General features: G+C 41.8%; 1 protein-coding gene across 2 annotated transcripts in view; it reads left to right on the top strand.

The window, feature by feature from the left end:
* The window catches only part of MSRA (methionine sulfoxide reductase A), a 241,008-nt gene that overhangs the window by 86,826 nt on the left and 139,598 nt on the right, over positions 1–14,584 (top strand). For both annotated transcript variants that reach the window (XM_059469332.1, XM_059469333.1), the window contains exon 2: positions 1,515–1,583. In XM_059469332.1, the coding sequence (XP_059325315.1) occupies positions 1,515–1,583 (69 nt within the window). The remainder of the gene's footprint in view (positions 1–1,514; positions 1,584–14,584) is intronic.

Here is a 14,584-nt window from a genome sequence, read left to right as displayed (position 1 = left end):
CTGCAATCCCTTGTCTCTGGAATGACAATGAGCTTGGAAAAGTAATTTATTCTTTCTGTTGGCAAGATGCGGTGATAGTCCTGTTTTTTTTACCAATTCTGTGGGGCCAAACTATTCCTGATTTTCTGGAGTTAGTTAATCCAATTTGTAGGTGAGAATGAAAATATTTTCACATGGAAAACTGTTCAGTAAAAAGCCCTAAAGTGGGACATTCTTTTCTTCTCCTTGGGCAGAGTTGTTGTTACTTATACATTGCTATTTAGGTGTTGTTACTTTCTGCCTAAGGTTGAATGTGTATTTTGTTAAGGCCCGTTTAAATTTGGGGGGTTTTGGATTTATTTTTTACTATTTAATGCATCTGTTCAGGAAATACTGGAAAAAATAGTGAGCCAAAGTATGAATGACAGGAAAATGAATCATTTTATCTGGCTGAGATCTTAGAAATTAAAGTATGAAGACATTGAGAGACAACTTGGGAACTCTGAAAATATTACTTTCATTCAAGCCTGTCTCACCTCTGAAAGTTTAATTTTAATTTTAATATATTGAAAGCCTGGCCATTTGAAATGATAACTGCTTCATACATCATGGATGTCACTCACTCTGTAAATGAAGGCAGCTATCAGGGCGAGGGCAGGGTTAGTTTATTTGATCTTACAAGATGTTCTGTAATTTTTCTGACTGTTCACTCCTCTCCCGTGGCTGTAGATCATGTTGGGAATAGCAGCTACAGCTAACGAGGTTGAAACCTTGGTCGTGTTACTCCCACTCTGGAGCTTCCCAACAATTTTCTTCCCAAAGCTTCTCTCCCGTGGCACAGGACAATCAATTTTCCTAAATGCCACCAATTGACTCGTGGCACCTCTTGCTCCACTTGCAGATGACCCTGATTTTCCTTTCTCACCGACTGTTGGTAAATGCTGGATGCCAGCTGGGATTAGGAATGTGCCTCCCCGCTAATGAGAAATGTTGTTTCCAGAGAATTCACAAGTGAGCCCACATTCCTTATCTGACCTGGTTTATTCCTCACCAGCAACAGGACTAAAGGAATTAAAACAGTGCCTGCATTGAGAAAACATCTTGATTTTCTCCCTGGGAAATGTTTTGTGAACAGAAAGTTGTATTTTGAATTCGGACAGTTGCGTTTCTTGCCGCTGTTGTTTAAAATGTGCCTTAGCAGCAAAAAATCAATGTGGGGATGGCAGTGAAAAGGTTTTGAACTACAAGAGGGCAGGGTTGGATGGGATATTGGGAAGGAATTGTTCCTTTTGAGGGTGGGAAGGCCCTGGAAAAGGCTTTCCAGAGAAGCTGTGGCTGCCCCTGCATCCCTGAAAGTGTCCAAGGCCAGACTGGACGGGCTTGGATCAACCTGGGATAGTTGGAAGTTGTGGAAGTTGTCCCTGCCCATAGGAATTGTTCAGGTTTCAATGGATCTGTGAGAAATAAACAATTGATTTTTATGCAAAGCAAATACTCTATCACATTTTAACTTGGTTTTTTTTCCCCCCTTCTAGATAAACATCATGTCAATGGGAACAGAATGGTTGAACCTTTCCCAGAGGGAACACAGATGGCTCTGTTTGGTAAGGCATCAGTTTGAAAATAAAAGCTCAAAACTCTGCGGTGTTGCTGCATTCCAAATTTCTTAATTTCAGCCTGACTCCTTTGAGTTTCAGAACCTGGGCTGCTCCTGCCATTTTCCAATCACTGACACTAGCTAAAGCCATTTGACATTTTGGAGATGTCCTTTATATGTCATTTCCATATAAAGAAATACACTAAAAATGTTTTTCTTAGAAAGAAATACACTAAAAATGTTTTTTCTTAGTTATACAAACAGAAAATGTAAATGCAAATACTAAAAAATCCAAATGTTCCCTAAAAAATCCAAAATAATGCCTTTTTAAATGTATGATAATTTCTCTAATATCATTCATTCATTAGTTTAAACAAAATTCTGAAGATGATCTATGATTCTCCCCACTTTAAGCCATGCAAGGAACTCCAGCTGTTTGGGATCTCCTGGACTTGGAAGGTTTTTACCTTTTACATGCCCCAAACCAAACCAAACCTGCTGGTTTCTGCCTGACCTTGTGAATTCCTGTGGAATTCCTGTCAGGAGCCATCAGAGCTGGAGAAGGGGCCAGCTGGAAAAATGAAAAAGTTTGGTTTCTCTTTATCTGTCTCTTTTCTATGAAAATGTCATTCTTTGAGCCTGTTTTGAAGACTTGAAAAGGTGTTTCTTCAGAGAAATTAATTACTGCTGGAAGTAATAAATATCCTAAAATGGATCAAAATCACCCTTTCCAACCAGGATCTGGACTTTACCCAAACCTGGGAATTGTCAGAGCTCTCTTTTTGGGATGGGCTGATGTTTGTCCTTAAGGCAAGCCTTTGGGATTTGCTGGGAAGAAAAAAAGTGGATTTCTATGGCAGTTATTATTAAAATTAATTGCTACAGAGAATGAAAAATTTCCTAATGCTGTTTTGATACAACTAAGTTGTTTACAAAGGATATATTTCTCTACTAACATGTGCAAGATGGTCCAAAATGCCTTAGGAAATGTATTATATTCTATTAAATATTTCTCTTTCTGTGATGCTGAAGTAAATATTAAATCACTCCTTTATACATTAATTTAATACTCCCAAAATGATCTTTTAAATTGATGATAGCAAAAAATCTTGGTGAGTGTCATCTTTCCTGTGGAATTAATGTTGGTGTAGTTTCATGGATGAAGAGGAGAAATGGTTTGTGGGTGTCACCCTTCAGTTTCCAACATGATTTATTCAACTTCTCTTCAGAGTTCCTCCAATCCTTTCTGTCAGTCTCCTTCTTTGTGGATTTTGGGAACATAAACACATTATTGGAGTGGTGGAATGAGTGATTGTTTCATAATTTTCTTTTGGAGCAAACAGAAAATGATTTTAACCTTTTAATCTCCAAGGCTGAGATGGATTTAGAGATTCTTTTTGAATTTCTTACAGCAGGGAGGGTCAGAGGGTTCTGGTACAGTCTGATATTGATGCAGTCTGTGCTGTTTAGATATTTTCTTTAAAAAAATAAGCTCCTTTTTTTTAAAAATTGTTTTTATTTTCTGTGTCACGATCAGATCAGATTTCCAGTGTTTGTGATGGGTGTTGGTTCTATTGTTGTATACAATTTGCAAAAAATCACAGAAAGCAAGAGAATTTAATTGGAAAAATGTAAAATCTTATTAAACAGCACACTTTGAAGCATTCCTGAGGAACTCTGTAACATTCCCATCAATGCTGGGAACTTCCATAGTTTTTCACTTGCCCTAGATTTTCCACTAGGCTGTGATTGCACACAGTGAAGTGGTGAAAGCTCAGGCTGGTGCCATCTGTGCTGTGAAGGAACAGAAAGCTTCCACATCCTGATTTTTGCTATTAGACCTGCACTGGAATAGTGCACAAACACAGCTCTGGTGACAATCCCTGGCATTTGTTGGTGCTGGCATCCCAGTCTGGGGGAGATGGGATTGGGAAAAGGGATCTGCAGTTCATTTTCCTCCCTCCAATCCATGTGAATGGGAATGAAAGGCCAGGTTGGATGGGGCTTGGAGCGACCTGGAGTAGTGGGAGGTGTCCCTGCCCATGGAGCTGGATGAGCTTTAAGGTCCCTTCCAAATGAAACCATTCCAGGATTCTCTGATTCTAAAACAAGCACTAGAAGAAGAAAACGATCAGTTAGGAATTCCTCTCCTGGGATTATTACTCATCCTATCCATGTGTGATCCTGTTGACTGCAAGTTCTTTGTATTTTGGGACTCTGTAAACTCAGGAGAGAGCCCGAGCCAGTTGAATTTCTGACTCCATCTCACCAAGACAGGATTTTCATACCCCTCTTCCAGAAAGATCCTTTAATCCTTGGGATTCACAGGGAAGAGCAGGATTAGAAGAGATCCTTCTTTCTGCCTAGAGAGGGTGTTGATTGTCCCTCACTGGGGTTATCCCACTCTCCCTCACTGGGATTATCCCAGTCTCCCTCACTGGGATTACCCCAGTTTCCCTCACTGGGGTTATCCCAATCTCCCTCACTGGGGTTATCCCAATCTCCCTCACTGGAATTATCTCAGTTTCACTCACTGGGATTATCCCAGTCTCCCTCACTGGGATTATCCCAGTCTCCCTCACTGGGATTACCCCAGTTTCCCTCACTGGGATTATCCCAGTCTCCCTCACTGGGATTACCCCAGTTTCCCTCACTGGGGTCATTCCAGTCTCCTTCACTGGGGTTATCCCAGTCTCTGTCACTGGGATTACCCCAGTTTCCCTCACTGGGGTTATCCCAGTCTCCCTCACTGGAATTATCCCAGTCTCCTTCACTGGGGTTATTCCGGACCCATTGGACACAATCCTGTGCCCTGTGCTCTGGGATGACCCTGCTGGAGCAGGGATTTGGACCAGATGACCCCACTGTGCTCCCTTCCAACCTGACCCATCCTGTGATTGCTTAAAAAGATCTGCAAAACCCAAAAGTTGGTTGTGTAGAGAAGCCAATTTGCAGTGAATTTTCCTCTTGCTTGGATAGCTTTAGATGCACCAATAAACCAGCAGAATGAAATATAATGCAGGGCTGTAAACACTGAGCCTTCTACCTGCTGCAAAACGCAGCTGGATTTCATTCCACAGCTCCCCCTCCTGCAAAACCTCCTCAAGATGCTTTTCCTAATGGTGCATTATTCACATGATGGTGTGACTGCTTGTTTGGATCAAGGGACAGGGTGAATGTACTCAGGGCATTGTTCCTGCAGCTTTCCCATCTACAGCAGAACCTCACAGGTTTCAAAGGATTATTTAAATTATCTCGAGGCTCTCCTGTTGTCCGTTCAGCATCACCCAGCTGCTGGAGGTGCACCTATTTTTCAGCAGGATAAAGAAATGTGTCCTTGTTTCTGCAGTGGGGGAAAAAAGCCACGTTTCAAGGGTGAGGGTAGTTCTTTAATGGAAATCTCTTCATGCTCCCCATCCTGTGACCTCGTAATCCAGCTCCCAGCTATGATTAAAGCACAAAGGGAACATGATGTGCACATGCACAGCCTGACTGGAGACACTGGAATGCTGTGTCAAAAATTCCTTATTCCCAAATTCCTTGACTGCTGCTCAGAGAAGTTGTGGACTCCCCATCCCTGGAGGTGTTCAAGACCAGGCTGGATGGGGCTTGGAGCTACCTGAGACAGTGGCAGGGGTTGGAACTGGGTGATCTCCTTCCAACCCCAACCATCCTGGCTTTCTGTGTTTCCATGGAACAAGTGGAACTCAATGTTACATGTTTGTGTTATGAGTGATAAAGTAGAAGCCCTTTATAAATGCCCGTCCAGAAAGTTTTCTTGGAAGTTTTGTGCCCATGGATATATTCAGTTAAAAATTCCTTGTCTTAAGAGACTGATTTTGACCCCAAACCTAATCAAAACTCAAAATCCAAATATATATATAAGGGCGGATGATAATATTTTGACAAGAAGCAGTTTAGGGTTTAAATTCAACTTATTTCCCAGGGGTAAAAAAACCCCAAATGCCTGAAAGCTCCAGAACATTCACAACTTCAAGAAATTAGTCTTTTCCTCAGCACCATTGTAACTCTTGCATATTTTAAACACATTTAAATGCACTTTTGCATTATGATAACGTCACGGAGTGGTTTGGGCTGGAAGGGACCTTAAAGATCTCATTGCAACCCCCTGCCATAGGCAGGTAAATTATGCTCAGAGATGTTTCTGATCAGGTTTCTGTTGAATTTTAAGCAGTCCTTTTCCTTATCAGCTGCTGCTGCAAGACTCCAGTTAATCCCAGAGCACCTCTGTATTCCCTAGGATTTCTATGTCACCTGATTTCTCCAAGAGGAAGCATTGTGCATATGGTGTGTGCATAGAAGGGCTCTTATTTACCTCCAGTGAAATCTGGCAACAGCTCAGATTTGTAATTACAACACTTTTAGAATGTAGGAGCACATTGAGCTGTATTTGCTTGACACAGACTGGCTTGTAATGCGATAATTGGTTTCTTGATGTAAACAAAGTGCAGGCAGAAATAGGATGTTAAGGAACTGATAAGGTCTAATTATGGATATTTTGGAGCTGGCAGACACATCCAGGCCTGGTCACCTTCTGCTCTGCACTTACTAGACAGCAGCACATTCCAGTTATTCCATGGATTATGGGATTGTTATGGATTATTGTTGTGTTTTGCGTGAGCTATTGTGAGTTATTGTGTCCTGCCACAACTGCATTCCCACTGCTTCCAAAGGTTATTTAAAAAATCAACCAGGGTCCCCCAGGATTGTCCAGCAAGGTCTCAGCTGTTCCTTGGGGCTCTTGGAAAAGAGAGTTCCTCCAACACAGCCTGCTCTTGGGGGCTTCACCTCCTTCCCTTGGGGGTGTCAGCTCCTTCCCATAAAGGTTGGACAGTGTGGTATTTGCTGGGTCCCCAGGACAAAGGAGGAATTGAGAATCTGACTCCATGTTCTTAAAAGGCTAATATTATATTATATTATATTATATTATATTATATTATATTATATTATATTATATTATATTATATTATATTATATTATATTATATTATATTATACTATACTATACTATATTATATTATCTCAAAGAATACTATACTAAAACTACACTAAAGAATAGAGAAAGGATACTTACAGAAGGCTTAACAAGATACTAACTAAAAACTCATGGCGGACTCCTCAGAGTCCGACACAGCCTGACCATGATTGGTCATTAAATAAAAACAATTCACATTAAGCCAATCAAACAACCACCTGTTGGATAAACAATCTCCAACTACATTCCAAAGCAGCAAAACACAGGAGAAGCAATAAGATAATTATTGTTTTCATTTTTCTCTGAGGCTTTTCAGCTTCCCAGGAGAAGAAATCTGGGCAAAGGGATTTTTCCAGAAAATATGACAGTGACAGGATGGGGCTTGGAGCCACCGGGGGTGGTGGAATTTATCCCTTTCCATGACAAGGAGTGGAACAGGATGAACTTTAGTGCCCCTCCAACCCAAACCATTCTCTTTCTGTGGATAAAGGCCTCATTAGCGCAACTTCTCAACTAAAAGAAAATGATTTCCCTTGGAAGTGGGGTGATGGGTTCAAGAACAGATAAATCCATACAAGGGTTCTTTTTGTCCCCCCGGAACAGCTGCTGGTGGCTGTGTCAGAGGAGGACCAGTGTCAGGAAGTCTTTTGGTCCAGCTGAATTTTCAATGACTATTTTTCACCAGAAAAAGAAAACCACAGGGATCAAAAGTTTGGCCCTCAAGAGAAGCACCTTTTTATTTTCCCTTTCCTTCTTTCTTATTTTTTTTTCTGTAGACAGTAAAAATAGAACAAGCAATTTTTTTTGAAAGAAAAAAAAAGAAACCTTAAAACAATGCTACACATCAGAAGATGTTTTATCTCTATCTGAAGAAAATGTAAGACCTGATGATGTTGAAGCAGGCGTGTTTGCTCTGACCCAAATGGAGGAGAAACATCCACAGCAATATCATCACATGGTGCAAGGATCACATTGTGGAAAAATTGAGAGCCAGAGGGAATGTATTGCAGAAGGGGTTCATGTCTCTTGTGTTAATTCTCTTTCAGCATGTGGAAAAGAGAAGGAAGTGTATTAATTGGCTGGCTTTGCAGAGTTCTGGGGCGTTAATGCTGTCCTGTTTTCAGGAATTAATGCTGTCCTGGTTTTTTGCCTGTTTTATAGTGATGAGAAAGTGGACACAGCATTTCTGCAGCTCTGGAATGAGAGAAAAAGCTTTGGAAATCATGGCATAACAAAAGGGAGTGGCCTAAAGGGAGGCTGCTCTGTCCCTAAACCAAACTGTGGAGCCATTCTTACCTTTCCAGGGTGTTTATTAAAGAAATCTACCCTTATTTCCCATTTTCCTTTTTCCTCTCTTCCAGACACTGATTTTGTCTTTTGGCTGCCTCTTTGAGAGGTCTGAAACTTGGCCCAGTTCCCAACCCCTGCTGTGTGGCCCTGGTTCATCATAATTGAAGCCACTGCCTAAATATGGAATCATGGAATGGTTTGGGTGGGAAGGGACCTTAGAGACCATCCAGTCCCACCCCCTGCCATGGGCAAGGACACCTTCCACTATCCCAGGCTGCTCCAAGCCTTATCCAGCCTGGCCTTGGACGCTTCCAGGGATCCAGAGGCAGCCACAGCTTCTCTGGGAAACCACAGCCAGGGCCTCCCCACCCTCACAGGGAACAATCCCTTCCCAATATCCCATCCATCCCTGCCCTCTGGCAGTTTAAAGCCATTCCCTGTGTCCTGTCCCTCCATCCCTTGTCCCCAGTCCCTCTCCAGCTCTCCTGGAGCCCCTTTAGGCCCTGGAAGGGGCTCTGAGCTCTCCCTGGATCCTTCTCTTCCCCAGGGTGAGCACCCCCAGCTCTCCCAGCCTGGCTCCAGAGCAGAGGGGCTTCAGCCCTTGGAGCATCTCTGTGGATTCCTCTGGATTGTTCCAGCAGCTCCACATCCTCCTGATATTGGATCCCAGATCTAGAGGTAGCTCTGCAGGTGGGGTCTCACCTGAGAGGGGCAGAGGGGCAGAATCCCCCCCTTACCTGCTGCCCACATTGGGGGATCAGCCCAGGGCATGGGGGGCTCTGGGCTCCAAGTACTCATGGCCAGGGTGTGTCCAACTTTTCCTTCACCACCATCCCCAAATCCTTCTCCTCAGATCATCTTCTTCCTCACAACCTTGCCTGAAGTGAGATGCTCTGGTTTGCTGGTCAAACCTCTAGGGTTTTGTTTTAAATCATTGCCAGGGCATGTTCTCTGTTTAGATTTTAAAACCTAAGCAGAAAAGCCCTGAACTGAAAATTTACCCCTGAACCTGTTGTACAATAAGGTAATAAACACCGAAAAACCCTTAACTCTGGGACCTTATGAAATAAAAATCTCAATGCTCAGTTTCTCTTGTCCTGTGAAATATCCTGAGGATTGTGCTTTAAATGCTGCTGCTCTGATTTGATGGAGTTGTGCATCAGCTTTGTGGGAATGTAAATGGGCAAAGCACCAGGCAAGGAGACCCTGATAAAAACAAAATGCTACAGCTCTGCTTAGTCCTCACCAAAGACATTTCCTGACATTTATAAACACTAATAAGGGACAATAAAATATCCCTAACACAAAGTGAAAGATGTCCTTGATGAGCACAACCCTTCAAAACATCCTTTGCTTTCAAAGGAGCCACATCTCTTTTTCCTTCAGAAAACTAAAGTAATGTGGCCTTCAAACACAATCTCTGTGCTCCTCCATCAGGGAGTTTTTTATGTTAATTTAGGTTTCTTGAGGTAATGAAGAATTCAGCTTTGTGTGGATTGCTGCTTGGAGTGGCTATTGCACATTAGGGAAGATCTGGGCGTTTTTAAAAGTCAGATTGCAGCTTTTTAATCAGCATCATTCACCTTAAAACAACCTTTTAATTCTGGGATATTGCCACAGAAAAGAGTAGAGACACAGTTAATTTCCATGACTTCTGGGATATGGCTCAGTGATCTCCAACAGCAGGAATTTTCTTGAAGAAGATAATTATTTTCTTATTTATCTAAATGTTAATTTTGAAAATTTAGTAATATTGTATTTATTTAGGGTTTTAATTTTTAAAAATTTTTTTTTTTTTTTTTTTTAATTTCCCATGCTAAAAAGGCAGCACAAGCACCTTGAGCAATTGCAAAAGCCTTGCAGAGAAGTAATTCCTTGCCTGTGATAAATAGTAGTATATCAATGAGCAGGAGGAACATATGCTTGGCATCATTCTGAGTTGGTTTAAGTTGGAAATAGAAGTAAATTATCCTGTTAATGACTGGAGGCTGCCCTGATCAGATTGATGCTGCTTTGCAGGAGATATATTTGTGTATGTGTTTGTTTATGTGCTGGGATGGGCACATTTGCCATCAGATTTATCCTTGGATTTCTGCTAGTAAAGCACAAGAGAGTGGTGACATGGAATAAAACACATGGAGTGCTGATGATTTATTCTGTTCAGCCACAAAAAAAAAATATATATAAGAGGGTTTTTGGAGGGGGAAAATTGTGCTGTTTTGATAATTTGAGATATATTGTGACATCCACAAAGTGTTGTCAGCAGATCCTAATGGATTTATCTTCACAAGGCTGCTGGCACAGCCTAGAAATTTTAGATCTGGGCATGTGAGACTGAGCAAAGAGGGTTCTATATTAAAAAATATGGATTGCTTGCTCCTGAGTTATTGAGTTTGGGAGAATTTAGAGTGATTTTCCTGATTTTCAGGAGTTTTTCTCACCTGATGAAGTTATTGAAAAAATGTATCATTAGATAACTTTGCTCCAGATCAAAGATACAAAAATCTTCACCAACTTTTTAAATACTGGCTCAGAAATACTCCTGAAATGTGGAGGGCTTAATTGGAATAGAATCTCAGAATTCCAGAATAGTTTGGGTTGGAAGGGACCTTAAAGGTCATTTTATTCCATTGCAACTGGAATGTGAGTGTCATGGGAGCTTGGGCACCTTTTGCCACATGTGAACACAAATAGTGGAGATTTCAGTGCAGTTGTTCCAAGTTTGCATGAGGTTGGATGGGAAGAATTGCTCCTAGAATTGCTCAGAGAATCCTTTCTGTCTCAATACCTATTTATGTAACAATATTTATATTAATAGACATTTATATATAATTTGTATTTATGTATTAAACATATATATGTATTAAGCGTATATATAATGTGCATTTATGTATTATGTATTAAACATTATTTATTCTTTTATTTTGGGTAGTGCTAAAATTAGATTATTTTCAATGGCAGTTAGTGCTGGCTGGTACAGGCTCTGTTTTTCCTGGGTGACACAGGTCTTTGGTCTTTAGAAAACAGTAAAACCTCATCTTTTAAGAGGCTCAAACAGCTCCTTATTCCAGATTTTTCTTCTGGAACACCTGACTTTGTTCTCTGTGCAGGACACACTTGGGAAATGAAAGCAAAACCACACTTCAGCCTCTGAAAGAAAGAAACAACATGATCAGTTTTTCAAGCAAGATAAGAGCTAACCACAAAAAAAAAAATCTGATTTAAGTTGAATGCGAGTAATTCTGAGACAGGCGTCGTTATTTGTTTGTGAGCCAGGGAAAACAGCATGAGATATGCCAGGCTTGGAGATAAAATTTATTGGTGTGTCATTGGCTTAAATCCAACATTATGCTCATAAATAATCTAATCCTGGTGTGACATATTCCTGCTTGAACCTTGACTGAAAATTATTGAGAGTCATGTAATGAATTATGCAGGAGCAGACACGTGCTCGAGTCGAGGGGATGGAGCTGGAATGTGTTTGGAATTAAGGATGGCATCTACAGACAGGCGTGGAGAGAGGGCAGGGTGTCTTCCTCATGTCCAAAGGGGTGACATGGAGCCTTGTTTGTATATTGGTTATCCAGCTTTTTTTGACTCTTCTGGGATGAAGAGTGTGGTGAGGAATGTTGTTGTCACTGTGTCCGTCCCTCATGCGCCCTCAGTCTCTGAATTTGCACCAGTGAGGACTTCCCAAGGCTCCAGACAATCCCTGACTCCGACATCCAGCTGCACAGCAGGATGGGATTAATTTAGGTGACTCTCTGGGATTTTTCTGACAATCCAAGAGAAGACAAGTGCAAGGGTTTAAGTGTTAGAATGGTGACACTCAGACTCACCCAATGGGATGGGGTTTATCCCTGCAGTGGATAAAGAGATTTTAATTTGCTTTGCTTTCTGGAGACCAACAAACCCAAGATCATTTTACTGCATTAAAGATCTGGGCATGTTTTTCAGATGTAGAAGGATTTTTGGTCACTCACAGGTTCCCTCTTCACACCATTGTGTAATTTGCTGGTCACCTCTGTGTGAATCTGGGAGTAATTCATCCTGGGTATTGTGGAAAAAGAAGGGAGACCTCAGAGCCCCTTGTAGTGTTTAAAGGGGTCCGGGAGAGCTGGAGAGGGACTTGGGACAAGGGATGGAGGGACAGGACACAGGGAATGGCTTCCCACTGCTAGTGGGTAGATTAAGATGGGATTTTGGAAGGAATTCCTGGCTAGAAGTGTGGGGAGACCCTGGCACAGGGTGCCCAGAGAAGCTGTGGCTGCCCCTGGATCCCTGGAAGTGTCCAAGGGCAGGCTGGACAGGGCTTGGATCAACCTGAGATAGTGGAATGTGTCCCTGCCCATGGCAAGGGGTGGGACTGGATGATCTTTAAGGTCCCCTCCAACCCAAACCCATCCTTTCATTCCATGATTAATCACAAGAAATAATGATTTAAAGATATTTTGTGAATCTTTTTCTGCTGGGCAAATTTTACAAACTTGATAAAACATTCCAATAACAGTCCCTGACCTGCCTTGAAGCTGCGTGTCCATAAAAATCCCCAGAATTCCAAAGGAGATGAAGTGGCTGATCGCACAATGATGCTGTAAATGAGACAACAATTTATTGTGGATGTGTCTGTGGCTTGGCATGTTTTGGGATCTCTAGCTGGTCACAGTGACCCCGAGATGGGTTAGAAAGTCTCTTTTCCCAGCCTGGCACTTGAAGAAGGAGTCAGAACTCTTCAGTTCTTGGTCTCAAGGTTGTTTATTGTTTCTTATTTTTAAATTTTTTTCTCCTGTCCAGCCAAGATCCGCTCAGCAAGACAGTCAGAGGCACTGCCTGCCTCAGTGTTATCTTTTTATACTGAAAACCACGTGTACAATATTTACAATAACTTCCCAATACCTATCACCTATGTTAGACAGTGAGTTCCTACTCTAAACCAATCCAAAAGTGCCAACATCACAGCAGAAGATGGAGGCCAAGAAGAAAAAGAAGGAGAAAGGCTGGACACACCCAGATCCCTCCATTTTGCGCCCCTGAACCCCCATTCTAAAAACCCCAAAAAATCTATTTTTCACCCTGTGATAAATTCACTATCATTCTACTTTAAATGTCATGGCTTGGAGATCTTCATATAAGGTTGGTAATTTGCTCCATGGGTCATAATAAAAACCTCAAGCATCTTGGGCTCTGTGCCAGGGTCTCTGAGCCCCCTGGCAGGGGTCTTGGCAGTCCAGGACAGCCAGAGGGGTGTCCTGAGTTCCGACATGGATATGGGAGATGTGCTTGGGCTCAGGTGGGCTGGGTGCAGAGCATGGAATGATCCAGCTCCATCCTGGAGCACCACAGCTCATTCCCCATAACTGTGGAGTTATCCCAAGTTATCCCAGCCTGGTTGGATAGCTGCAGTTATCCAAACACGTTCCCACAAGGATCTGTGCCAGAGGCTCCCCAAAATCCAGCTCAGGCTGTTTATTGCAGCAGGACTGTGCTACCACAGCCCTTCAGCTCAGTCTGGAGGGCACTGGGTGGTTTTTTATGGGATGCCTAAGGAAACCATGGATCTGGAGAGCTGCAGGTCATGGACTTTGCTGTGAATGATGGCAATTCCTTTGCTGAGCCATTGGTGCCACTCTGCCTCGGAGTTTTTTATAGTTTCTTTATTTCCAATGCTGCCAGTCCAGGTTTCTTGGGAATGATTGTGCTGCACACATGGGCAAATGACTGACCACATTAATATTTGGCCTCTGTCTGACCCTCTGGATATAAATTAGTTTTTCTCTAACAATCTACTCTGGTATTTTCTTGAGTAATTATCTTTTGGGTTTTATTTTTTTGGAGATGGGGAGGAAGAGTTATTCTCTTTTGCAAGTAAGAACTCACCATCATTGCATTGCCTTGCAACAGATGAGAAAATAACTCTTGGAACTTCCATATTTCCATTAAGGACAGCTATGGTTCAAAATAGATCCATTTGAATGCTCTTGGAAGGCATTTATTGGTTTGGAAAAGGGTTAAGGGGAAAGGAGGACGAAACGGCTGCTTGTTGAATTGCTTGTTATATGAACGTAATTATTTTTTTGCTCTTGAGCAATTATAGATTGTAGGTTTAAATAATTGTCAGGGTGCCTACAGCTTTCTGTTGTTGTTTGAAATCTAAGGCTACGAATATAATAAGGAATATGAGATTACTTTTGCTGAATGTGGCTGTGGCAGTTCGTTTAACTCAGCAATAGTCATCAGAAAATAAAAAAAAGGAAAGAAAAGTCAATTTTTCTATTCCTTGCAGTAAACAAACCTTGTAAACAAGTTATTGTTTTCTGCAGCAAGGCCCTAGAAGTGATTCCTATTTTGCTGGTAACAAAACGTGGCTCTTTGCTTTTATAAGAGTAGAATATATTTTGTTTTGCTTCTCTCTATCTCATGCTCCCCGAGGTGGCTTGGGAGATAAGAGAGATTTTCACAAGACAAGGGTAAGGCTTCGGTGTTATTGCAGAGATGGATTTATATGAAATGGATTACACAGCCCTGATGACATCTCTTATTTTCTGTGTATATCAAGTTCTACTTGAGTAGTGGAGCACTAAAGTGTGGCAAATGACCGGGGATGATCTAAAATGAATCTCTGCCAAGCGCTGGAATGCTCAGAGTGAAGGAAGATCACAAAATGATTTGAAAGCCTCAAATCAATGGCTGAACTAAAGATGTGATGCTTTGCAATGAAGCAAA

This window comes from Ammospiza nelsoni, chromosome 3, assembly GCF_027579445.1.
Source record: "Ammospiza nelsoni isolate bAmmNel1 chromosome 3, bAmmNel1.pri, whole genome shotgun sequence".
NCBI lineage: Eukaryota > Metazoa > Chordata > Aves > Passeriformes > Passerellidae > Ammospiza > Ammospiza nelsoni.
This window is presented reverse-complemented; position numbering and strand designations above follow the sequence as displayed.